The sequence below is a fragment of the Odontesthes bonariensis genome, chromosome 1 (assembly GCF_027942865.1).
Source record: "Odontesthes bonariensis isolate fOdoBon6 chromosome 1, fOdoBon6.hap1, whole genome shotgun sequence".
In the NCBI taxonomy this organism is placed as follows: Eukaryota; Metazoa; Chordata; class Actinopteri; order Atheriniformes; family Atherinopsidae; genus Odontesthes; species Odontesthes bonariensis.
The window spans coordinates 27,510,856-27,538,554 of NC_134506.1; the positions used below are offsets into that span (position 1 = coordinate 27,510,856).

General features: G+C 42.7%; 2 protein-coding genes across 2 annotated transcripts in view; both read left to right on the plus strand.

Moving 5' to 3' along the window:
- Positions 1 to 307: 307 nt before the first annotated feature.
- On the plus strand, positions 308 to 17,606 carry urb2 (URB2 ribosome biogenesis homolog). The gene is made up of 12 exons (XM_075462802.1): positions 308 to 604; positions 1,020 to 1,183; positions 1,268 to 1,444; positions 1,701 to 2,791; positions 2,901 to 3,039; positions 3,168 to 5,658; positions 6,078 to 6,238; positions 6,983 to 7,093; positions 8,170 to 8,412; positions 12,890 to 12,986; positions 14,274 to 14,407; positions 16,564 to 17,606. Exons 2-12 carry the CDS (start codon positions 1,058 to 1,060, stop codon positions 16,759 to 16,761), a joined length of 4,968 nt encoding a protein of 1,655 aa, XP_075318917.1. The 5' UTR covers positions 308 to 604; positions 1,020 to 1,057; the 3' UTR covers positions 16,762 to 17,606.
- Positions 17,607 to 25,195: 7,589 nt separating this feature from the next.
- Positions 25,196 to 27,699, plus strand: part of galnt2 (UDP-N-acetyl-alpha-D-galactosamine:polypeptide N-acetylgalactosaminyltransferase 2) — a 49,327-nt gene continuing 46,823 nt past the window's right edge. The window contains exon 1 of the mRNA XM_075462831.1: positions 25,196 to 25,694. Within this exon, the coding sequence (XP_075318946.1) occupies positions 25,599 to 25,694 (96 nt within the window). The 5' untranslated portion in view covers positions 25,196 to 25,598. The remainder of the gene's footprint in view (positions 25,695 to 27,699) is intronic.

Below are 27,699 nucleotides of genomic sequence, written 5' to 3' on the forward strand. Positions count from 1 at the left end.
TTCAGAGTAACCAAACCTGTTTCCAATGTAATCTCACAAGGGTCGATGTTCATTGAAGTGGATATTTAAAGAAGTCCCATAAAGAACAAGTGATTAGAATCTTTGTTTTTCTATCACGAAAAAAAAAGAAAATAAATGTTTAATCTCGTTAGGATTATTAGAAAAGTAACAGAAATATTCATACTTAAACGGAATGAAAAATTGCAAGAATATCTCTATAATTTTGGGTTTATAGTCTGCTTTAAAAAGCTTTCTTTCTTTCTTTCTTTCTTTCTTTCTTTCTTTCTTTCTTTCTTTCTTTCTTTCTTTTCCATTACACACGGTTTCAGCACATGAATCCCAATCTAACTGGGAGGTGAGATTCGAGTTAAAAAAAACAACACTGGGGCTGAATATTCGTGTAATAGGATTGATTCAAGGCAGGTATGATCAGCAATGGAACGGGACTGTTTTATCGGCAGCCGAAAAAAAGCAAAGTTGTGGTTGAGGAGTCAGGTAGCCGAGAGATCGCATCGATTATCGATTGCTTCAGCCTGGCCCACAGGGTGAAAGTTGAAAGTTCGTCCAAATCTGACAACAGGAGACACGTGCGGGTTCAAAACTTGTAAGTCTCATAACTGGCGTTAATAAAAGAAAATCTAATGAACACTAAACAAGTTAAGTTCGAGCTCAGTGGCGATTTGTTTGTAGACAAACAGAAGCTCAGGTATTAGCCTAGCTTGACATTAGCAAGAATAGCTAATCGTTAGCTTGAGAGCATGTCGATCTATGGGCACTGAACAGACTCCAACAGATGTGAAGATTTCCTTCACTTTCACCATTTATGCTGAATCGGAACGAATGGCTTGTGAAACAAACCGTCTACGGTGATATTTTTCTGTCCCTTCGGGATTTGTGTTGCTTCCTTTCCATGTGTTTTCTCATCTCTCCGTGACAGTTTGTCAGAATAAAGTGTGATTGATAACTCGGATTCCTCTTTCATCTCACCCTTTCTGCCTCTTGCTCCTCTCCTTCCTCAGGTCTGTCCGACCTGACCTGAGCACCAGCAGCTGCAGCGATGGCTGCCATATACTCGGGTATCCATCTGAAACTGAAGAGTCCACAGACTCCGTGGGAGAACAAGCTGAAGCTGGCACGTTTTGCCTGGATCTCCTCTCAGTGCCTGCTGCCCAACAAAGAGCAGGTAACAAATGAAGCATGGTCACGGGTTTTTATCCGTCTTAAGTCATTGTTTACTCATGCCTCCCTGGATCCTCGGTCTGTTTAGGTGTTGTTGGACTGGTGCACCCATGCCCTCTCAGGGTGGCACAATAAAAAGGTGGAGTTCTCTCAGGATGTTTTGGAAGGCTTATGGTGCTACCTTGATGATGTGCTTCACACCCGGAAGCTCCACTCTTTCCTTAAGCAGGGAAAGACCGTCACTCTGAGGCTCAATATGGCACAGGTACGCCGACTATTGGTTTAAAAACACCAGAAAATTCGAAAGAAATGTATATTTTAATGTCGCAGTGCTCATTGGTTTCGCCTATTCTCTTCGCTGATTTTTTTTTTTTTATATTGAGTTGCTACGTGTTGGATTAATGCTCTGGGTATAGAGTTTACATTCATCAGTACACACCATCCCAAAGAACCTCTCGGAATAAGCGTCAGTTTATGCTGACTTGACTTTATTAACAGCTTTTTCTCTCCTCTGCCTCTAGCTGCTGCTCGACCGCCTGCAGGATTGTGGACGTGGTCAGTCGCAGGTGTGCGTGTCCACCTTGCTGAGTGTGTTCAGGAGCATCTTCTCTTCTCCTGCACTCTCGTCTGTTTTTACCACAAAGTATGAACTTATGGTCAATCTGCTGGCCAAGTTCTGCTTGCTGGCCTGCCGTGAGATGCAGACGCCTTTGCTCACAGAGCGCCAAGTTAACGCGTCTGTCCCCAGTGAAGATGCACCAGATCATCCAGAGTTGAATGCTAACAAATCTCCTTCCAAGCCAAAGAAAATCTCCCCCTCTGCTCATTTATTTGAGGTGTTCCTTCAGGTGCTGTCTTGTTATTTGACAGTGCAGCGACAACAAGCCAACCCCAACAGAGTTTTCACTGTGGTCACCAACCAGCTGATCCAACCGCTGGTGCTGCTCAGATACCTGCTGACCTCTCAGGAACTTGCACCCTCTCACCCACGTTTGCATCTCCGCCAGCAGCTGCGCAGAGACAGCCGCATCAAGATAGACTCCATCCTTCAGTTAGCTCTCTTCTCCTCTGAGCACCTGACCTCGTACAAGGCGGAGCTTTTTCCAACAAAAGAGGATTCTGGGAAATGGGGTTCAGGAGGGACAAAGGGGCCTTTGAAGCCAGTCAGCGCCGTACTTTGCAAGCTGAGCGCTCAGGGCTTCTGTGAGCCGAGTCTGCACTACTCTGTGAAGTCTGATGCATTGTCTCTGTTTTTCAAGTTTTTCTTGGAAAGTTACGGGAAAGGAGAAGGTAAGGAGGAGCAGAAGACGCTGTGTTTCTATTATCTCGTCAGATTGGTCCCAGCTCTAGATCTTCATCCCGACGGAAGCTCGGCCGTGCCTGCCAAAGCAGAGCAGCGGGGCACCGTTCCGCCTGGGGAGAAGTCGCCTCAAGACTCCACAAGCGCACCAGAGAGCTGGAGCCTGGCTCTGCAGGCTGTGGAGTCTCTGCTGAGCCAGGCTCTGTCAGCAGATATATATAATGTTGCTGCAGACAGGATACGACACAAAGAGGTCCAGCTCAACTTTTATAGAACCTTGGCCGAAATACTCTTCAACGAAGCCCAGCCAAGGTAGCAAACGATTCTTTTTAATATAGTTTTGTTTTGTCTTGAAGTATCATTTTCTCTAACCATGCTGTTGAACAGATCATTGAAGAAACGTGACCCTCTTGAATTTCAGCATACCGTCATGGTACCACTGCTTAAAGGTGCTTTTGAATCTCAATCATCTGATTCTTGAACCAGACTTGGACCAGCTATTATCCTCAGCATGGGTAAACGCTGAAGACATGGAAGCGCAAGTGCAGCAGGCCAGACAGGTTTGATTTTATTTATTTATTTTTCGTTGTAACTCACAAATTAAATGCAGTTCAGAATAAACAATAAATAATATTTCTAAGTGAAATACTTGGATAATCAGTGGAACGTGTGTGTGTGTTTCCAACAGCTGATGGTATGCAGCCTCCTCCAGATCTACACCAAGCTCCGTCAGCTGCCTCGTCTCTTCTCTCAGCTCCTGTCTGTGATCTGTCAGCCAGCTCTGGATGACCGCCGGCCTCCTCTGCTGTCTGAGGGTATCTCCAAGTCCCTCAAGACTTATCTCCTGGAAACCCCACCCTCTCAGGTCCTAGAGATCTGCTCATCAGTGTTGAAGAGCATAAAGATGTATGTCGTACCTGACCTGGTGAAAGAGGAAAGCGAGGCAGAGAAGATGGAGACTGATGGAGGACAGGGCAATCAAAAGAGAGAAGATGCATCTCTAAAACTAGCCTCTCTCTGTCAGCTGCTTCATGTTGTTTTAATTAATCTGAAGACTCTAGATGATGCCTCTCCTGTTCCCTTAGTCAGGCAAAGCAAAGGACTGATGGAGGAGATGCAGCAGACAGCCGAGGAGCTACTACATCTATTGCAAGCAGAGAGAAAGCCTTTAAATCTGAGTTCAGTTCAAAGGATTCGAAAGAAATTCAAAAAGAATCTGGACCCCAAAGAGTCCCAAAAAGTTTCAGAGTTGAAAATAGAAACACTCTGGGAACAAAGGACCCTGGAGGCCACTCTGCTGCTCAAATACACCCGGGTGGAAGTGGACACACTCTTCCACATGTACTGCAGCAAATACACGTCTGTTGATTCGTCCCTGGCAGCAGCTGTGACAGAAACTCAAACGTCTTCCAGTTCTCCGCTCACAGGCCACATGGAGAGTCTCATATCGGGTGCACTCTTACCTGCACGTCTCCGTCCCTCCCCCTCCTGCAGCCCCCTGAGCTGCTTGCTGCTCAAACTCCTCACTTTACAGCAGATGAAAAAGGTTTTGTTGGACAACACTTTACTCTGTGAATCCAGCACCGCAGCACTGCTGAGGAGTGCAGCCCAGTTTATCTTAGCCAAGTCAGAGCTTGAGGTGAGACCAGACGGAGAGCAGCCGGCATGGGATAGAGAGATAGGCAGTGTGAATGCCAGCACCTACCACGTGGCACACTGGTATCTCCTCACAACCAATTTGCCCTTGATTCTTCCACACCTGCGTGGAGAAGACATCAGCCACATGGCACAAGTCCTGGTCAGTTCATTGCTTCACAAACGGGCAGAAGCATCCAGAGATCTGCCACCTGGCTGTCTGACTTTCTTCCTCATATCTTCACAGCTTATTCTGAGCCCATTTCTTGCCGAGATGCCTCCTCTGTTCTCTGCCACAGTTCGACTCCTCACACAAAGGATTATCACTGTCCTCGGGACGGGACACAAACCCAGAGTTTGTCCTACGTTTTTGACGTTTTATGAGAAAGAAGCTGGAGCCATTCCTTCAGAGAGCGATGCATTTCAGCCTCTGTCCCCACTGATACAGAAAGAGGCCATAATTGAGGACATTTTGTCATCTTCTAAAACTGGAGATGTGCAGGTGCTGTTGACAGACGATCACGTTAAGGAGCTGGTGAACCTGCTCCAGGTCCTAACAAAGCTCAACCCAGATGGGATGAACTCTGAAGATCTCTCCTCCGTGTTCCTCGTGCTCCTCTTCGTGTTTACCTCCACCTCCAGGCAGCCGGAACAGATGATCACAGACTCTCCTGAATATGGAGGCGATGCTCTCTTCCTAGGGAAGCTGCTCAAGGTTCTGGATTATCTTCTGGAAGGTAGAAGCTTCCAAAGTGTTTTAAAGCTCATCCATGGTGGTACTCTGCTGCAGACTGCTGTGTCGGGTCTCCTGTGGCACAGCAACAGTGCAAGACTTGGAGCCACACGCAGCGCTGATTGGCTGGATTTAGTCAAAGCAGCACAGGTCTTCATAAGCTCTTTGGTCCAGTTGATTATTATCAGAAACAGCAGTGTTCGACTCAACCTGGATCAGTTTGCCTCCTATCTTACCAGTAAAGAAATGACAAGTAAGCAAATTGTACAATCAAGTTCCGGAGAATCTATGACGTCCGTTCATCTTCTGCTGGCGTCCCTGACGTCGTTCTCTCAGGCAGTGACCTCTAACTTGGGAAGAAGCAAGCAAATGGATCAAACTTTAACCCAAATGCTCGCGAGAACGACCGCTTCGCTGGGACCTGCTGTTGAGTTCGTCCTAAAGCCCCAGACTGGCTGTGAGGCAGTCATCCAGCCAACCAGCATCCTCGGCCAAGCTTTTGTTGTGGAAGTTGTTACAGTCATGCTGCACGGCGAGCTGGCCTCGCTGTCGGTGGAGGACGAGAGCAAGCAGAGTGGCACCAAGCTCACCCTGACGCACATGACCCTTTACCGTGGCTTCTGCCAACAGGTCCTCAGAGAAATGAGCTCCGCCTCCAGGCCCATGAACTTTTTGGTTGCCTCTCTCCGTTTCCTGTCTGTTTTTTACACGGCGCTGGAGAAGAGGGAGCAAGGAGAGGCCGGGGAGGAAGGGCAGGAGTTGGAGGAGCTGTACATTCAGATACTGCAGAATGTCCACAGACTGCTGGCAGGTATATGGGCCAATATTCAAAAGAAAAATAACATTCGCTCACACAAACGGTTCTTTGATTAACAACATTTGCATATTGTACATATTGACGCAAGTTTCCACCTGAGGGAGCATTAGAAAATGAGCTTTTCGATTGAAGTATTCTCAAGGATGTGTTTAGGTCAAGGTTCAAGAATTCTTTTAGGGAACATTTGACAAAAAAAGACCAAATCAGCAAGTGTCAGGACATGTCCCTCATTTTCAAGATCCTATCTTCATGAATTAGCATCAGGTTGTATGAACACATGTTAAAAAAGAAACTTTACAGGTGGAATTTTATTTAGTTTGTGTCCACACTGTAACCTAAAAAACCGAATTATGGACTTGTATTTGACTGATGGATGGATGAATGAATATTGCCCACTTTCCCTTTGCTTTCAGCTCCTTGGCTGTCATGTACCGATGTTGGTGAGCTGGAGCCAGCAGTGCAGGAGCTGTTGCGCCACCTGGTGGAGAAAAGTACTACAAGTCAGTTCAACCTGCTTCTGTTGATGGTCAGAGAAGGACTGGATATTAGCAAGCTGAGGGCAGGACAGTGCAAGGTGAGGCTAAGATCAAGTCTGATAATGTTTACATCTGAATTGTCTCGTATTTTAACCTGACAGTCTTTGTTAAATAAAAATCTCTGGTACTTGATGGGAGGGAAGGTCTCCTCTTTCCAAGTGAATGATGATTAGTGTGGCATTAAATACCAACGGTAGAAATAAACTAAGGGGTATTATTCAGCTGCTGTACTTGGGTACGTTTCAATTTTCTGTTTTTGTATACTTTCACTCCACTACAGTTCAAAGATAGATATCGCACCTCTTACTTTGCTACATTTGTCAGATAACTTAACAAACTGAAACTAGTCACTTTGCAGGTTGAGTTGATGCTACACAATGTGAATAATGAATAGTTTCCTTATTAGGATTTTTAGATTGAGATGACTCCTTGTGAATCCCTGTGGGGACACTAGCTACCTAGCTGATATACAGTCAATAATTTCCTTAAAAATCCCAAAGATTTAGAGGACGATCAAAATTGATTGATGAATATAATGTGTGCTATATTCCAACTTACTTGTGCAGATGAGTACTTTTAAAATTTTGATTTTAAAGTCTGTTTTAATACAAACGCTTTTGTGCTTCAGTATAGTATGTGCTAGAGTATTTTAACCCTGTTGCACTTTTACTTAAGCACAACATCAGACTTTTTATACTTTTATACTTTAGATACTTTTTTTTTTTTTAATACATGGAACTAAAAAGTTTCCTAAAATTCAGCCTCTTCTTACCGTACTCCAGGAGGTGCTATCAGCTGTAATCATCATCAAGCTGCTGTCCTGTTGTTCGCTACCTGAAACCTGCTCTAAAGCTCTGTGGCTCACTGCTCCACAGATCATTTCGGCGATGGTGGTGAGAAAACCCCCAAACCCACACACACACACACATTAACACGCAGGCTGTGCAGCTTAGTGTGCAGCTTAGTAAAGAGCACGTTTCACTGAAGATGCACAAAAACATCTGTTTTTCTTGGACACAGATGTGTACATGAATACAGGTTTGTGAGTCAGAGTAGTTTGACTTTTTGTAAGTTTGGTGTTAAAATAATCACGTCGGACAGCCAAAAGGGGAAAAAAAAAAAAAAAAAGTTTTCTGAAAGCAGTCCCCTGCCTCCCTGTCAGGAGAAGCTTCCCTCTAAGTTAAAGGAATAATAAACTTGGAGGAATACAATGAATTACATTGTGTTTTTAGGTCATGGATAACTTTAGTTTCTGTGTTCTGCAGGTTCACATGACAACACTTTTATGTGACACAGAAGCCACATGACAGGATCATATTCAATGACATTTTCACTGAGGCTTTCTTTCAGTGGATGTGACTTTACATCAGTGGAACACACACCCAGGCACGTGCAGTACTTGAAGATGCATAAACGCTCTGTAACCCGCGCTCAGAATGTCCACATGTTGTTTCTGTATGTCTTTGGCTCTCCTCTTTCTACCGCAAATGGGCAGTTTAAATGTTTGAAACATCTAACTTAAATGGGAGGAAAAAATATTCATGCTTTAGAAGCAGAAGAATATCTGAAGAAGTCTTTAAGCATGTTGCGATTCAATGTGAAATCGGGCCATATTGGGGGGGGGGGGGTTATTCAATCAGATTATATGTAAATGATATGCCCTTTTTGCAGGAGATAGTTCGTGCCACGGTAGGAAGACACAAATGTAATTGATTGAATCAGCGAAGGCTGACGTAAACTCCCTTTAGCTGCTTCTGCTTCAGGGTCCTGGTGTCCCCGTCATGTGAACACGTCAGAGCCACTGCTGTAGTAACACCTGTGCTCTTACTGTGGTTACATGTCAGATCATTGGCAGTTGAATTACTTCCACAGATCTTTAAAAAGGTCACATATGAAAAAATTCTTCTCATCACTGTGTCTGGATGCGTTTCTCTGATGTTAAGTGTCTGTTGTCTTTTGTGTGTTGCAGCCCTTCATAAGATCATCCAGTCAGGATGTCTCTCTGACCCTTCCCTTTACTGTTCCCATGGTGATGTCAATGACATCACTGTTGCGCCAGGGGGAGGGGCTCATCACCAACCCTCATCATGTCATTTTAGTTTTTGGAGTGCTCCACTCGCTTCCCCTCGACCGCCTGACTCCCTCCGTTTACCACGCTGTGTTCCTGGCTGTTCATGAGATGCTGTTTGCCATCATCCAGTGTCATCCTCAGGTACCAAGAGAATAATCCATGTGTGGTTGGTGGAGTTACGGAGTGAAAGAATGTGGAAGCAAAGTCATTGAGTCACGATGATATGGATGGAGGGGAAAAAGGGAGTACCGTAGTTATTAATAAAGTCCTTAAAACTATATCAATATGTCCAGATCTGAACTGCCATAATAGATTAAAATGGTTGATTTTAAACCAGAGGCAAGAAGTAATGTTTGAATGGCGCCACAAGCTGATACGGGGAAAATGACTTTTCTCCAAACGAATATCAGGATTTGTTCAGTGCACGATTAAACTGTTAGGCACAGTGTTGAACCATCAGCTTTAAGGTTCAGAGAGCAGAGACCACTTAAATGTTTAGCTTAGAGCACATCGCAGTGGTTACTTGTGAAAGAAGAGAATTTCTACGAGCATAATGCGAAGGGAATTCACGGTATTGGGAATGAGGGACTGTAGCCTGATGAAAACCACTTTTCATTTAGACCTATGAAAAGAAAATGGCTATCCAGCATAAAGATTGGACAAAGGAGCAATGGGAAATGGTCATGTGGTCTGATGAGTCCAGATTAGCCCTGTTCTCAGATAAAAATCCCAAAGTGCTTCACAATCAATACAACAAGAGAAGTTTAAAAACAGCAAACCATAAAAGACAGTAAATGACATTAAATACCTCTCTAACTAAAAGCCTGCCTTTAAAAACAAAGTTGTATTTACTTTTTAGAGGAGCCAAAACAGTCTGGGTTAGAAGAGAGGCGGTTTGAATTGCTGCAGCCTTCAGGCCTGGTGACTACAGTACAAGGCTATGATCTGGTGGTTTGTCAGGCCTAAACGTCACATGCCCAAAAAATGATGTTACCTGAATATGCTAAATGACGAGGTTTTTCCTTTTTAATAGATTTCTTTCCCTGCCCCGATGGGACATGAATATTTCAAGAAGATGGGATTCATTGGGCTCAGATTGTATACGTTTGGTTCAGGGAACTTTAGATATCATTTTCACACATGGATTGCTCACCAGAGAGTCAAAACTCTTAACCCCACTAAGAATATTTGGGATGTGCCGGAGAATACTTTACTCTGAGGTCAGACTCTCCCATCATCACTGCTAGATATTCGTGAAAAATTCCGGAATGCTGTGACATTGGACAAGTTTCTAGTGACGAGCCTCGGCGAACGTGTTCGGTCATCAAAGCTAAACGTTGTGTATTAGTGTATTCGTGACTTTTTTTTGTCCGAGCAGTGTGTATACTAGAATACTTATAACAGATAACACACTTTTTTTGGTCTGGTTGTTTCACTTGCATTAATATGTGAAATGCAAGTTGTTTTGATTTATTTATCATAATGAAGCTGCTTTTACTTGCTGGTCATTCTTCTACAGAAAACATTAGAAATGATCATCAATCCGAGTCAATTATAGCACTGTGCTCTTTCCAGTAAAGAAAGAGTTAGGAATTAGTTGATTATGTTTATGTAACATGTTCATCAAAGAGGAAGATGCTTCACATTAAATGATTGTTGTTTCAGTGCAACCTTTCGTTTTATGTTATCGCACAAAGTATTTCAAAAAGTTAAATCCTCTCTTGTCTTTTTGTAGATTACATGAATTCAGACGTGAGATTTATATTGGCTGCGATGTGTCCCCTCTCCCACTTAAGAAACCAGACGTTCACTTTCCTTTTATGCAAGTTATCGGTCAAGACTGCTGGTTTGAATCCATGATGTGAAGAACGTGCGTTCAGGATATTTCCTTCGGGATATTTCACAGAGGAATGTCGCTTTCAACCAAAGGATATTGCAGCTCACCAGAGTCATGCTGAAGCTGCTTGAAAACCTCATAACTTCCATATTTTACCCTTTTACCGGCAGTGTTTGCATTAACCCCCAAAAATCTCGAATAGGAACACCATAGTTTCTCCTTTTAGAGACGCAAAGAAGTTTTGAAAGTTTAAAATATTTCTATATCAGCATATCCAACCCCTCTTGTGATCATGTCGATGAGTCTATTTTTTAAACGGAGTGTCTATTTGCACCCCTGGTACAAATAGCCTTGGCCACACAGCTGAGCTATTCACACCCCGTGACGTAACACCAAAATAAAAGCTGCTGGCTTGCACAAAAAACATGGCGGACATCCGTTTTTTCGTCATCAGAAAGTGAAGAATACTGCTAGGTTTCGGCACTAATATCTGTTCCAATTAAAAACTAGATGGAAACATTGTGTTTTATTTTCATAATCGATGTTCAGTGAACACATTACAACCGTCAGTTTGTTAGTTTTTAGAAATTTCGCGATCATGACGTTCAGCCATATTAACTATAAAGTTACCTGCACACCACAGATATGTTATAGGATCAACTAGCGTAGTGGTAAGCGATTTGGGTAAAGACGCAGGAGTCCTGGGTTTGATTCTTGCCTGATGCATTTTGGCAGTGAGAAGTGATAGTGCGCATACCAAAGACTCTGCAGAGAAGGCGCGCAATTTGAAAAACAATTCAGTTCTCAAACGGAAGTTTTGATTGCAACAATTAGCTAGTGCACCGGGGTGTAACTAGCACACTTTGCTATAAATAGCATACCTTATTCTGAATGTCTATTAGCACCCCTGGTACAATAGCCTTACACTATTCACACCACTGATCTATAAAGAAGGTTCTTTATAGATCTGTGATTCTTCACACCCCGTGAATTACCACCAAAAACACCTTGCTCGTGAGCACAAAGGCCATTGCGGACATTCGTTTTTTCTTCATCAGAAAGCGAAGAATTCTGATGATCTTTTTAAATTGAAAAAACCCATTGAAATATAGATGTCTTTCTTAACTCTTAGCTGAGGACATCTCTGGCCTAATGGGCGACGTAATCCTCCACACGGGAGACAGTGGTTCAACTAGCTATCATTTCATGCTAAATCACTTCTCCCATTTTTCGTTAAGCTTAAAGTTATGATTATTAGCTATATAACCAAAGCAACCATGAAGCAAAACTTTAGCTGCCATTTCAGTTTATTTTTTCATAATCATCCATACAAATAGCATACACTTCTAATTGCACCGGGGTACAAATAGCATACACTTCTAATTGCACTGGGGTACAAATAGCATACACTTCTAATTGCACTGGGGTACAAATAGCATACACTTCTAATTGCACTGGGGTACAAATAGCATACACTTCTAATTGCACTGGGGTACAAATAGCATACACTTCTAATTGCACTGGGGTACAAATAGCATACACTTCTAATTGCACCAGACGGGGTATCAATAGAACACATTGCTGAGTGCACCGGGGTACGAATAGCATTCACTTCTATTTGCACCAGGGTACAATCAGCATACAGTGCTAATTGTACCAGGGGTGCAAATAGCCTTACCCTTTTTTTAAAAGAATTTTTCACTCAACTTTTTTTTTTCCTACTTTTTTGTGGGGTTCTAGTAGCTCAAAAACCGTGACACAGCAGGACCGCAATGGGACAGCTGCTCTGAATTAAACATGCCAAGAAGCAGCTAAGTGAGATCAGATGTTAGTGAGGACAAAAGACATCAGTTAAGGAGACCAGCAGAGGAGGAGAAGGAATAATTCACTGAGAGGAAAGGGGAGTCGGACAAGGAAAGCAGAGTACTTTAAAAGAGGAATAGAGGAGCGTAAGAAGTAAGTTATGTAGAAATGAGGCAGGGAAGCTGGATATAATGAACAAAAGGGTTTGACTTGATTGGAATGTGGCAGACGAGGGAAGTTTTAGGGCAAAATGGAAAAAAGACGGGAGTGATCTGGAGAGAGGAGGTGTGGGAGGATGGAGCTGAAGAGAAGAGGTAGGGCTGGGCTGGCAGAGAAGGTTGGCATGGAGCTGGTTTAAGCCGATGGAAACCATTACTGAGCTCCAACCAGGGCCAGTGACATCATCCCTCCCTGGTTTATATTCTTCCTGTTCCTCCCCCTGTCCACAGCAGGCCTTGAACAGAAACCAGAGGAGAGAGAGCTGTAGAAAAGAAATCCAATGTAACTCTTTTGGGAATCCACCTTTTAGTTTAGTTGTGTCGTCTGCTGTAGATTTTTGGCAGCTGCGATTGTTGTGTAATGGGCTATTCGGTTTTTGCCAAATATAAAAACATTTCAGTGTGTCGTTCTTTGTTCATTTTGCACCATCCTGAAATCAAATACTTTCTCAGAAGCTTCTTTAAACTTGGATCCAGCTGACCACACTCACATTAACGATTAATGAGACAAAGGAGTCCTCCGTACACTGAAGTCGGCTGTAAAATTCTCAAGAATAAATGCACCTTCTCTCCCATGAATATAGGAGTCTGCAGCATATGTTGCTCATTTTTAATCAATAGATTTTAGCAAAACCACTTAAGTAATTTTGAGTGTGACTGAAAAAAATAAAATGTAAATGTAAAACCACATTTACCAAACAGACATGATCCTGGATATTGAGTGCTCCTCAGACCATATACTTCTTGTGTGTTTCTGCAGGTGATACTGAAAGCAGCTCCATCCTTTTTAAATGTCCTCTATCGTCTGGTGGCCTCTATCATGCAGGAGGGTCGGCAGAGAAGAGACGGGGACACAGGTAACCGCTACCGAAAGAGCTACTTTCTAAATGATGAGTGTTATAGGTCATTAGTTGCTGCTTTACCTTTTTTAACGACTAATGTAATCTCTTTAAACAACTTCAGCAAGTGAATGTAACTCAGAACACATTGACATCAAGCATTTTCAGTGTTGGCGAACAGGCTTCATGCTGTGCAGTAATGTCACGGCCCTTTTCTGACTTCAGAAGGAAAATATTGTTGGAATTTTAGCACTGAGAGGTGTTCTCGGCTGACGTCACAGCAACCCATCTTGGTGTGGTTAACTGGAAGCAAGTGCAGCCGACTCGGGTGGCTCAGAGCAAAGCTTATCGATTTGATTGGCACACAAGAGACCAGCCTATTAAAAACAGCTTATACAGTTTGAATGCATGCTCTCAAGTGAGTGGAGCTTGATTTAGATGTAGAGACGGCTTTTTTGTACGGGATTTTTTTTGACAAATTAAGGCATTACTGCATGGAAAGAAGATGCAAAGCAACAGAGCGAATGTTATATTAGCTTTTTGCAAAAAAATAACTTTTGTTGTCACTAACATTTTGATTAGTTACAGTAATTAGATATTTTTGTCAGTATCTTGATTATTGTTGCATTTAACTACATAACTGTGTTACTGTGTAGCAGTGAACAGGATCAGACCAGTATTCTTGTGGTATTATCGGGCATTATTGCAACAAAAAAAAAAAAACAACGGCCTTGGATCAAAGAGAAACGTTCTTTTGTGTGCACAAATGGTTGAGTTAATTTACTTGGAGAGGTCAGGGCTTTTACTTAAGAGTGCTCAACGAAAAGCTGCAAGTTGTAAAAGCAGCAGGAAAGCATTTGAGGCCTGATGGAATAAGACTTTTCATCTGCTGTTAGAGAGCTGTCAGTGAATAACTTACTCAGAGAGTTTCAGTCCAGGTCTGGCTCGGGGTTTGGTGTGGCTTCCGTCTCGGAAATCAAACACAGAATTAGATATATTTAAAGAATAAATGGCACAGTGTTAAAGACGATGTTCATTTTTAGGTAAACATCCACTATAAACTGACTTTTGTTGCAGAAATCTGCCTTAATTACTTAGTAACTATGGAAGGGCCTTTTATTTTGATGGGTTCATCATGGCTATGCTCAAATGTGCTCTTGGCTTACAGGCCAGTTTGTTCAGGAGTTTTTCTCACTGTCTTACCCGTAAAGCCCAAAGCTTGAAGTGTCAGGCGTTATTAGTTAATAGACCAGCTTGAGTTGCTACACACAAGCACATGAAGTAACGAGTTGTTTTTATCTGAAGGTGCGGACGGTGACGTGTATTTGCAGTGCTCCAGACTGATCGAGAGAATGTACTCTCACATCGGGGCTGCAGGAGAAAACTTCCCGGCGCTGTCAGCCTTTGTGGTTGCTCAGTACGTCACGGAGCTACAGAAGGTACACACTCAAACAAACGCGCACACACAAGCACAACGATGGTCTATTGTGTCTTTTTAGCAGTATGCGGAAAATGGTTTTGTGGTTTGGTGACAGAGAAGTTATTATGTCAAGTCAACACACTTCCTCATTCAAACCAATCTGTCATCCACTGTGACTTTCTGCAGCTGTGAGTAACACACACACATACACACACACACACACACACACACACACACACCATAGAGGCAGCAGGAGCTTGGCTAATCCCTTGATCTTCCAGTTTGTCTGGCACCTGTTAAACCTGAGTGACGGAGACGCTGACTGTTCAAAGGCGGGGATGGGAAACATTTCCATTAGCCAAATTGTAGATGTTCCCAAATCCCAGTGAACAGGTCCAGGATTACCGTAACTCCACGTGCTGAAGTGAAGCTTGAGGCTGGATGTTCCCTCAATACAGTGAGTCATGTCTGGCTTGTGAGCACAACTCCTGTCTGTTGCCAGACTGTGTTTAACATGTCGCCAGCCTGATTCAGCAGTTTCCAGCCGAGCCACACATTGAGAGGAAGATATAACAGTTCCATCCAGACTGTCTGACAGATGAGCAGACAAAGAGGACAGTAGTAATATTTAGTGTTTCAGGGATGCTTTGAACTCTGCGTGAATCCTCTAATAATCCAAAAATGTGATTTCTATTGTGCTTTTAATTAAGCTTTTTAAATAGACTTTGCAAGTCTGAAAGGAATTTAGCCATTTGTGTCAGACCTGCTTCTAACAGCAGGAAATGAAGTCCTTACACAGCAGCCAGGTGTTATTAGACTAGAGTAGAGCTGCAGTATAAAAGGGGCATTTTTATGCGACTGTAGCTAAAAGTCATTGGACATGAGTTGAACACCTTTAATAAATAGCAGATTCAATATTACAGTGTTTGTTTGTTTTCTTTTAAATGATGAGAGAACCGAGAGTTACTGTCCTTTTATATTCTACAAATTCAGTTTTGTTACCCTGTTTTAATCTATCCAAGAGTTTCGGTATTCGTTCAGAAGATGCATTAGAAAGTCAAATAATGGCAAAAAACAAAATAAAGAATTTAGATCTTTTTTTTTAAGATTTTTTTTTTTTTTTAATCGCAATGCTTCACTTTGCAAGGCTGGATTAACATCTTCACAATCACAGAAGTTGCTTCTTGCTGTGGATTGGACCTGCAGTGACTCAAACAGATTTAACAATAAGGAAATCTTTACCGAGGCTCAGAACTACCATATTATCAAACTGGACGATTGAGACTTCAAAAAGACGAGCCTTCAGTTGGGATAATTCAGGAGAAAACCACATACAAAGAATCTAAACCTGCAGAAACAAACACGGACGTAATGCATAACTTTGTCTTCCACCGTTCGGCACGTTGAGTTTTGCAGAATCCATAAACGGAATGTAATGGGAGCACAAGCCTTCATGACGCTCTCAAACCTTTTATGTGCTGTAGCTCCACAATATATTTCATTATTTAGCTTTGTTGACAGAAACCCATAATGTGAGCCTTCACCTCGTGCATCAGGTCATGGTGTCGATCACCTGTATGCCTGTGGGAGTATAATGTAACAGAGATGAATAAGCAGCAGCTATTTAATATCCTCCCGGCTTGTTTCGCAGGGTTCACAGAGCGCGGTGATTGCTGGTTGACTATTGTGTGTTTTCGTATTGTTGGCGAAGGAAAGCCGTACTCGTTGCCGTGTTGGTTTTCTTGCTGGCTGAACAGATGGCTCTGCTTCTTTCAGTCGGGTGCACGTGTACACATCAATTGTTAGAGATGTAGCCGGTCCTCTGCCGCAGAATTAGGCCACAAAGGCGTCACGTTATACAGTTCTGGATTTTAAAAGGGATCCTATGTGCAGTTTAACGTGGTGAAAATGCAAAGCTTTCAATTCAGTGACAAAATTAATAGATTTATTTGGATTACTCAAGGAGCTAAGTGTATGCAGAGCTGTTACAAAATGGGAGCGATAACAATAATGTAATATTTATTGATTACGTTTTCAGAGCTGTTTTTAAAGATGGCTGTTTGAGTTTAGATTTATGGTTTCGGGTCCCTTCTGTTTTTAATAAAATCCTCTTTTTTTCCCCTTTGCCTCGACTGTCTTTTCATTTCTCATGATTGCCCTCGTTTGCCTCTCCAGGTTACTCTGCGACCAGATGTCAAGCAGCACCTAACTGAGGGCATCTATTGCATACTGGATTTGTGCATGGAGCAGGATATCAAGTTTCTGAAGGCCGGGCTGCACGTTGGAGTCAGAGAGGTGTTCAACGAGCTTTACGGCACCTACACTCACTATCACAAAGCACAGAGGCAGGGAGAAGAAAAGTACACTGTCTGATCTGCTGTAACAAACTGCTAACATTTACTTTAGCTTCCCTAAGCACACTTTCTTTTTTTCCATGTCTAATTCTGCTTTTGAATGAGTATATCAGACAGAGACAGTTTGTGGATAAAATCTTATGTAAACTCTGAAAGCTAGACATTTTAAAAGTGGACATTACAGAACTGCTTTGACTCCTGAACACAGCAGTAAATAGAAGCAGAAAACTGCGACACTGCTGCTTGTTTGTCACCTCTATGAATATTTTAACAGATGAAGCAAGCAGGTCTGTAAAGCATTTGATTAAAAGCAGTCTGAGGACGGTTGTAGCCGGATCTGCAGTTGCTGCTCATTAGCCCCACCTTATATATTTATCTGCCTTCTGAAGCAGAGTTAAGAAATATAAAGATATACGTTGATGTGAATTCTCAGTCGTTCAGGTCATGTTAATCCTAAGATCTTGATTAATGGCAAATGGACTTCTTCTTGGATCTTGAGGACGTTTCACTTCTCATCCGAAAGGCTTCTTCGTTCAGAGCTGAAGATCTTATTCAAGCTCTCAGAAATGCAAAGTTAGTTGGAGGCAGATCAGTTTGAATACACATGATGGGGATGACTGAGGGAGCAGATGGCCCTCTGTGGCGGCGCAGCGACCAGACACACACTGTGATGGAGCTGTTGTCAGTGAAGAGCCTTTGTGGAACCACCTCTTGCTGAAAATATACAATGTTGTTTTTTTTCTAAAGAATCAATGAGCTGTCATTAATTGCTTTGCTGAGATTGGTATGGATGTGTAAATTGTACTTTATTTTGTCTATATTACTGTCATTTTCATGTTTTATATAAACTCATTTTGAATTCGGTTTTATTGTCTGTCGCCTGTTTATTTTTGTTTTGTGCAAAGTAATTATTTATTTATTTTTTATATATATATGATGAATTTATTGTCATTACACCTTACAGCATAACGAAATTACAGTTCCAGTACACCCATCCGGACAGACAAACATGGAAAACAGACAGGGGAGACAGGTGACCACGGCCATGCGCTCCTTGGGGTGCGCTGCCAGGAGAAAGAGGGCACGCAGCTCATTGAAGAGCGCAGCCGCTCCTTTAATAAGAGAAAGAAAGGACCCACATTAGGTGAGAGGAGGAGAGAAAAAAAATATGCCGTGCCATACAAAAGTTCAAGCGCAGAAGCTTTTACAAAGCACCAGTTTCCCTAGATACGCTCGTGCACAGTTTTCAAGGTGTTTGGCAGGTTAGTCGAAAAAGCATCTGGAGGAGTTGTGTATTTCAGCTTCGATCTATGTTATTCCAACAAGAAATAAAGAGTTGTGCGTAATTCTGACGGGTAAGTTTGGACTAGGACTTTGATTAATTTGAATTGATTGGGTTCTGATTGTATTGCAATGAATTGGACCATGATTGGCTTGAATTGGACTGTATCTTTGAAGTGCCTTGAGATTGGTGTTGTCCCTCGTTGGGATTTGGTGCTGTATAGACTTAAAACTTATTTGAACTGTACTCCAGAGGTAGAGATTGAGGTAGACAACCCTACTCCCTGTCCCTGCTCCCTATTAAAAAAAAAAAGTTTTTCCCTTCTGCTGTTTACTCCAAGGGGAGTTGTTTGGTTTGTCTTTGCAATGTTGTGGCATGTTGACCCCACTTTAAGTGCACTGATTCGTGCTTTGATGTTGACACTTTATACAATACTACAAAATGCATTAAATGCAGCTGAATTAATTTTTGACTGATCTTTACTGTTTTTCGTGGTATTGCATAATGGATCTACCCTCTCAGCACTGAGGATATCCTTACATGGGGCCAAACCTTTGACTTAATTTGTAGAAGTTCGGCCCCGAAGCTGTGAGGAACCTCCACTATGCTTAGCTGTTGCCTACAGACGTGCGTTCTTATGGAAAGCACTGACCCAGCCCTGATATTGACACGAGATAAGATTATCTGTTGCCCTATTTCTGTACAGATGAATCACTTTGCTGCGATAGACCGTCGACCTGTCCGGGGTATCTGTCGCTTTATAGCTGGGATGGGCTCCAGCCTCCCTGTGACACTCAGTAGGATAAAGTGGTTATAGAAAATGAATGAGTCACTTGGCTTTCAAATCAAAGGAGTTGTCTCCATAAGCACAGTTAGTGGATTATAATGATAATGAATAGAATAAATGAATGTGCTCAACCACTCAACAATGTTCCTGGATAACTTCCACTTTCAAAAGGAGTTCAACTGCTGTACTTGGGTTTTCTACACCGACCACTGTTTTTCTGAATTATTTCCAGATAGAAAGAAATTTCAGATTGACACGATTGGAGACTATTTAAAATGAGGTGAGCGTGCTATGGAGGTCAGTCCCCTTGTTTAGTTGAATATTGTGGGTTAGTATGTGTTCATGGTAAGATTGTAGCAATACTCCAAATTCCTCCTTATGTAAGGATCACTGCTCACCACATGAAGGCTGATTTGAGATATAAGAAAATCTGTTCAATAATTATGCAACGCTATGTGACTAGAACAAGATATGCCTCTAATGGTAGATGGAACAGTTAATTACATTCACGAAGAACCCTGTCAATGTCTGTGTGGCCCATGCAACCCAAAGAAACCTGCTCACTGACTCTGTGATGACAGTGTGCTGTGTCACTGATAAATTAAAGTTGGCCTCATCACACCTTCATACACACCTGCAGAGGAATGTGCCTTTTTGTCTGAGCAGGAGGAAGTTTTATATAATCCTCTATTTTCAGTACACTCAGCACATAAGACATATGAGCTGACAGTACCTGTGCTTGTGTTTCACTTTCATCAGAGGTTTATAACACTTGTGACTTGAGTCTGATGCCCATGTTTGGGTGGGGAATGTTGTACCATTCTGATGGAAGATTTAGCTGCTCAACAGTTATGCGTGTTTTTTGCTAGATTTTGCATTTCATGACGTATTAAAATGTTTTCAGTTGGTGTGAAATGTCTGGAATGCAAGCCGGCCAGTTCAGCGCCTGAACTCTTCTACGGCAAAGCCATGTTGTTGTAAAAGATGCAGTTTGTGGTTTTCGGATCGCTGTGCTGAAAAATGCCAGCCCCTCCCTGCAAAAGACACCATCTGTAAACCTGTATTATTGGGTGGCATGGCAAACCGTTGTCAAAGACAATGGGCCTCATGCAAGAACATTTTCGTATTTTTATTCTAAATTTCTCTCACTTTTTTCGTACAAAGGTCTCGTACGAACACGCCACGTAAGATTCAACAAACGCTCTTAACTTCGGAAAAAGTGTGTAAATGACCTGCGTAAATGATGAATCCCACCCGTGCGTATCTAAGTGCACGTGCACGAGGATAGTAGATTTGCATACTCCACGCCCAAAATTATACCATATAAGGCAGTGCTTCCTGTCTCCTGTGCCAGGAAGTGTTGAGTGCTGAGTCATGAGAATGACATCAAGGCGCAAAAAGAACAACTTTAATCTGAGATTGAAGTTCTGCTTTCAGAGATCCAAAAAGGAAAATCTGTCATTTTTAGCAGTGTCACCAGTGGAATTACGGGACCTGCTAAAGCGAAGAAATGGGAAGCAATTACGAGTGCTGTTAATACCATGTCACTGAAATAAAAAAAATAAATGGTCTGATATGAAAATGGCTTAAAAAAAACGTCTCGCCATGGCCAGGCGCTCGATGACAGCAACTAAAGCCGTACAATCAGTTGTTGCCTCATCATGATGGGACTTTGATGGGGTGGTCCATGAGGGGGGTCTTCTGGCACCTTCTGGTCTGCCTGGGCTGGTTCAGGTGGAGACCCTCGTTCATGGCAATATTGCGCAAATCTGGCATGCCTTCTCTGGGCTATAGAGCAGTTTGCCCCCCCGCTGTATGGAGACACACTCGCCTGGCCTTCAGCTCAGTGCGCTCCACAACAGCACGGGTGCTTTGATGCGTATATGTGTCTCGTGCTCCAATTACGTATGATTGGCAGTCCAGCCACGGCATGAAAGTCCCTCTTAATTTGTACTTGTTGGACAGCAGTGTATGGGAATTTGATGTACCATGGGTGATAAACTGATGAGAGCTTTGATGACCAAGGGGAGCGCACAACTCACAGAGGACTGGGACACCCCCGATCTGTCTCAGAATCAGAATCAGAATCAGAATTTGTTTTATTTCCATTGTTAGTGAACAGTCTCGCTCTGAAAGGTTCCAGTGGCCAAAAGTCCAAGGGTGGTGAGGACCTGGGCGTGTGGTGGAATTGGGTTTGATCTGCGTGTTTTTCTCTGGGGTTGTGGCTCTAACAAGCTGCATATTTGTAGCAGCACAGTCCTTGGTAATCTTAATCGCGATGTCAGCCATTCGTCTGTCTCCACACGTTCTCTTCAAGAGCCTGACGCACTAAGGCATCCAAAAGTAGGCAAGATAGGCGCTGGTTACGCTTCCCATTGACCCTGTTAAATACAGATTCAAATGAACCTTCAATTAGTGCAAAATTTAAGTCAAACAGAATAATGTCAGCATAATTATGGGGTATAATGTATATTTATTTATGTTTTCTTCAAAGTAATTAAATATACAATCCATTTGTCAAGCAAACTTGATTGGAATAACAGCGGACTATTTTACGAAACTCCTACGACAGGTCTGGATCACTCGTAAATTCTGTTCGTACCTGAAAGAAAACGTAAAATATGAAAAGTTTGGTGAATGCGCAAATTCTCTTAAATCACTCGTACGGACGGATTTAAGAACAAATCTGTGCGTACGAACGGTTCTTGCATGAGGCCCAATGAGTCCTGAGCCCACGCAGTGATTTAAATCATGCCTGTTTTTAACGCATTGCTGCCTGGGGGCCCAAGAGACATTTAATGCTGATAATTAAAGGGGTAACAATAAAGTAACCTGGGCTGAGGAAATAAAACAAGGAGAACTGATGGGTGATGTTAAAGAGTTATTTCCCCAAATCCCAGACACTTTATTGTTACCCCGTAACAATTGGGGGCTTGTCCGGGATCTGAGGAAATAAAACAAGGAGAACTGATGGGTGATGTTAAAAAGTTATTTATTTTGAAAGAAATAGTAACACTATTCAAACAAAACCCAAAAGAAAAACACAACCCTAAGGGAACCTGTTGAGAAAATCAGGAGCCTAAATGATTAACAGAACAATCAAAACAAAATGCATACAATCACCTTCCTTCCACTGAAAGAGTTACGCTCTCTGATCTTAACACACTGCACAAGCTACTATAAACGCACCAACAATAGCTGGCCCCACTGGCCCTCGGGTGGCGTCTTCCTCCCCCTTTAAAAAAGGTAGTCCAGCTGATTAGGCCTACTCAGCCATAGCTGGAACAACTCACCTGGCTGCAGCACTAAGAGGAACACAAAGATACAATATACCATACGATCCTCGGGTCGTAAAATACATACATATATATATATTTCATCCCTTTGCTACCCTTTTAGCCCTCAAAGACCCTCAGACAGGGGCCTTCCATCTCTTTTCGTTGAAGACAGGGCTTTTGAAATTAAAGTGCTGTGGCTTTGGAATATTCTGCTCAAAGAAATTTGTCATCTAATACATCTACCGAGTTTAAAGGGCAAAAAGATGAAATAACTATTTTACCTCTGTGCTGCACATCTGTTTCTGTTTCTCACTCCTCCACCCCTCTCTCCACAAGTCTACTTCCATTCCTGCATGCTTTAACACTACTGTAGGTAACACAAACACTCACGTTCTCTACTCTGACCACTGCAGCAAGAGCAGAAATGTGTGTTTGTTATACTTCTGGGACATCCTTGGAGGCAAAGCACAACGTGCGTATTGATACGGTTGAATTTTGACTTGGACTACGGACATTTTCTTTCGTAAAAGAGGCATTTTTTTGTCACCATTAAAATGAAAAATGTCAGTGACACCTTGAACCCTGCAAGGATTTGAACTAAGGCCTTTTAGTTTAGCCAGGGGTGCTCCAGCTGAGGTCCCTATCATCTTTCTCACACTTAGTTGATCTGAGCTTTACAGAATACAGAAAATCAATTTGAGCTACACTTTCAACAGCTCACTTCAGGTCCTCGCACAGCATTTCAATCTCGACCTTGACTGGGCCATTTCACCACCTTGATTCTTTTCCTTTTCAGTAAAAGCCAAAGTCTAATGCAATAACTCACCTGTGTTACCTGCAGAGGCCATATGTGGGATCATCACCTAAATGGTTGCCATGTCCACTCATGATGATCTACGAAGATTTCTACTTCACCTCTCTCTGCTACACTTCAAGTTTCCAAATGTTTGTCAGCTAATTTTTTATTTTGTCATCTATCCACAACAGCCCGTCTTGAAAATGTATACAGCAGCAATATGATTTAGCTATTCTGTGGTTTATTGACAAACATCTCCACTTTAGTGTCATCTATCCAAAGGACACTGAGGATAACACTAAAGTACAAACTTTTTTTTGATAATTTGACAAAAAAGTTACAAATTTAGCAAATGCGTCACTTTGGAGTAAGATTCTGGGTTTCTGTCTAGGATGTGCGTCAGGTACTGCAACTAAATCCACCACGATATTCGCCAGACGTTAACTTTGTATGCTTTTTGGTGATGGCTGACAGGAACACTATAGGGTCTTATTGGTGACTTTCACTGGATGCAGAAACTATGATTAAATTTAGTTGTGATCCAAAACATTAGTGCTGTAGTTATAGGTCAAAGTAATGAGCTGACATATGCTGCATTTGGGTGCTTAGGCCCCTTTTTTGTTTATTGCTCGTGACCCCTTCCACACTACATTTTATCCATTGTTCATGCGATATATATAGATTGGTGCAGCAATTCTGTGTTCAGATGAAAAGAGTTAAGCTCTCAAACCGCACTGTTGAAGCACATCTATATGAGCGTAAATTCAAAACATTGAATAAATATCCATTTAGGTAATAAAAACTATCTGGTCTTCAGCAAGTTTTCCACCATCCCGTTTTTTTTGGGGGTCATTTGCCTAATTATTAATTTGAACATCTGTCAGTCTGTCTAGGATGTCCCCCGCCTTTCACTTGTGGCAGTTGGATATTAGGCCCTAAGACCCTGAATTGGAGATGGATGGATGGACATCTGTCGGTGTCAAGGTTGCTGTTCTGTTGCCAGCTAAACTAATTAGTTGTGAGATCACTGGGTATTTTTTACCCCTCAACATTAAAAATGTGTTTGTGTGCCACAAATTTAACATGGGAAAACAGCAATATATTCAATAATGACGAACTGTTATTAAAATCTTAATAACATTAAAGCATCCAGCAACCAAAATGTGTAGCGCCTGTATTTGAATAAGTCTTGACAAGAAGACAGATGTAAAGTCATGACTGATGGGTTTTTAAATCATATTCTGTACTTTACAGTTAATTACATTTTTTTTTTTTTTACGAACAGCCTTATAACCGTGTCCTTAAATTCGCCACAAAAACATATCAAGCGCAGCTCTGCAGGAATGAAGCCCAACAAGTGCAGCATCCAGATTAATCACAGTGAAACCAGACTGACTGGCTCCTCGCTGGATTTGCCACGCGCAGCACGCGCGTGAAAATGATGAACGAGGATTGCATTTTCACATAATCCTTAAAAAGTCGAGAGGCTGTGTAAAATGTGAATTAAAACGGAATACAGACACTTTCAAATCTCTCAAACCAATGTTTGATTAACTAAATAATACAGAAAATGTATCAGATTTGAAAGGGAGACCTCTTAAAACTTCATGAAAAAACATTAATCTTGAATTTGCTGTACTGGTAACTGTAAATCTTGATTTATGACAGTTCAGTTACCTGAACGTCAGATTATGCCCTCGGGGTGCTTCTTTGCAGTACCGTGGTGAAGTTGGTTTAATATTGGATATTCAGATATTCGACAGATATTCACAATAAGGAATAAGGTGTCTTTTTTTTCCAATACCTCCCAAGCCATGTGACCTAGTGACTCCAAACCAATGCAGAATAGTTCTCATATGTAGCACCAACCACGCACACCTTTTTTTTTTTACATCAATTGTATGCACACTCTATTTTATATGATTTTTTAAAGGAAAAGCCATTATTTCCTATAGGGAATGGTCTCTTTTTTCAATACCTCCCAAGCCTAGAACTATTCTGCATTGGTTTGGAGTCACTAGGTCCCAAGGCTTGGGAGGTATTGAAAAAAGGAAGGTTTATCCCTTTCTGATTAAAAAAAATACAATCGCTTGCTTTTCTTTTCCCGATAAACTGTCCTTTATTTGTTAATCACTATCCCAATTCAAATACATTGAAGAAGAAGAATAACAACCCATGATTCTGCCATCAATATCCAGCCAGCTCAGATTATCTCATATCAGGAGTTTTAAAGCTTTTGTTTGTGGCGTTTTAATTTGGTTTAAAGTGTCTCTGGCGCCCCTATCGTCTCAATCCAGGCAGTAAAAGTTATGTAGCATGACAATCCTCTCTCACATCTCATATAGCAGCGCATCTGAATTTTTTACAACGATCATCTGTCCTCGGACAGCCTCCTCCACCAGCCCATCCGGCTTTAGCACGGCACATCACGGCTCGACTCGCTGTCAGCCTCTGCTCTCCTATAGGGCTGCCTGAGCCGGTGTTTGATTGGATTACAGTCGGCTAGCCTTTACCCTCTAACCCTGCTGATGTTGGCTTGCTGCTTCCTGCTCCCTCAGCTCCCCCTCACCGACTGACGAAGCCTTCCGAAGCCGCACGGCGAAGCGCCCCGCACGGACACAACTATCCGGGACGAGCTGCTCTTACAGCCCGAGGAGAGCGGAGCGGAGAGCCCCGAAACAAGCAGGCAGGCGGACGGAAAAAGCTCACAGCCATGCGGAGAAAATCGAGGATATTGCTGTGTTTTGCGGTGCTGTGGGTGCTGGGGATAGCCTACTACTTCTACTCGGGAACAGCGCTGAGTCGAAAGGTAGGATTTCCGTTCCTCGACTGCTTTTTCTGGCAACAGGGTCCGCCCGGTGCCCGTGTGGACGGTTCTTTCAGGACAAAGCGAAAATGTGATTAGGCGCTGCTTTTCCTCATTTCAATGCTGGGTTTTGCGGTTGCACAACGCTGTGGAGAACGTGATAGAGGCCCTGCTAGTATCAGTGGGCAAGCATTGATTTGGTGGAGATGAATGTGGACAAGGGCTGCAGGGTGGCTCGGTCTGGCCGGTCGGCACGCACAGACCTCCCGGTTTACCGGTGGTCGTGTTCCAGTGGCAGCGGGAGCGGAGCACGCCCGCACCGCGCTGCCGGTTTACCACTTTATGGCTGCCTTACCGGTTATCTTGTGGGCACAATCCAGGTGAAAGCATGCATAGTGATTCTTGTTAATATGAAGCTGCTGGCCTGGCTCTCAAGGCCGGGGGGGTGGGGGTGGTTTAGCCTGTGGAGCACGTCAGCACAAGCTGCTGCTGTCTGAGTAATAAAGTAAAGATCAGGAAGTATACATCTTGATGTCAGAGGGAGTTTTTATCTTTTTCCCTGACGGTGTCATTAAACATTTAATTTATTCTGTAATGAGATCGACTGAAAGTCAGTCCAACTTCCCTGCTGTACATATTTGTCTCCTAATTGTATGGCCTCTGATCATTTGTCAAGCCATTTCCTCTCAAAAGTGTGGGCTAAGTGGGGCCTAGAGCTTAGGCAATTAACCATTTTCACTATGATAAATGTTAATTGTTGCGGTTTCGCAAGCAAAATGGCAAAAAGTAAAATCTGTTTCCAGCATCTCAAATCATTATTTGTCATGTAAATCAGCCCTGGGCACTTTTCCAGACATGACATTAACTTCTGTGAAAGCAGAATTAGAGGCAGTCCTTTAGGCGGAGCAAATGCTGCTTTAACAGTGATGAACAAAAATATCTTTTGAGCTCTGGACTGAAGAAGACATCACCTTTTGAAAAAGGGGCTGGCGTGCCTCATCATATTCAGACTTTTCATAGATTAATAGAGAAATAACCTGGCATGGATAATAGATCACATAGATAACTGGATTTCACAGGCAAATTAGAAACACCCCGAGGCAGCCGCACGAGCTGCGTTCTCCAACATGACCCCTGGCTGTGACCTTTGGGTGAATTGCAGGACAGTTGCATTTGACTGGGTTAGTTTTAGCCAGGTTTACCAAACAATAAACTGTTGCTCAGTCATTTCTCTCAGGATGCGTGTCAGGTAGCCTCTGGTGTGTCCATGGGGACATATTACTGCTCAGTGTAGGCATGGATTTAATTCATGATACACTCAGCCTGCACACACAGCCATGTGTTATGTGAAACATGTTACGTTGAATTTCCTCCAGGTGTTCAGGTGTACTGTAAGACGGGGTACAATTTTACACATGCCTATTTTTGCTGTGAGTGTCTCCAGTGCTGATGTAGGCCAGTGCATCCTGCTGCGTATGTATGTACTGCCACGAGTGGGTGGTTGTGTGCACAGCCCACTGCCTCTATTACCTCTCTAGAAGCTGTTCTGTGTGTGTGTGAACATCCTGTGTGTATTCCACCTGTCTCCTGTCTTGTCCTATCCGTCTCTGTGTTTGCTTTGCTCCAGTCAACCACAGCTGCCCTTTTACTTTTCCATTAGGCTGATAGCTTCTCTCGGCGGGTGTGTGTGTGTTAGTGTGTGTGCGTGCATTTATTTGAGGTTCTTATCAGGGCCAATTGGACACACCATGATAAGCAACTTTCTCTGCTGTTGGATGCATGTGGTATCAATATGGATGATGGGGTGCACCTGGCAGCAGCTTTCTTTACACGGAGAGTGGGTAAATCTGTTTAAACATCAGTGCTGCTGCACAGGTAAAGAGTTGTTCTCCATTACACCCTCACCCTCCTCCTCCTCCTCACTGAGAGAGGAGCATTTTATAACTTCTCTCTGCTGTCATGGAGAAAACTTACTCGAGTTGAGGGAATTTTTCAATGCCAACAAAAA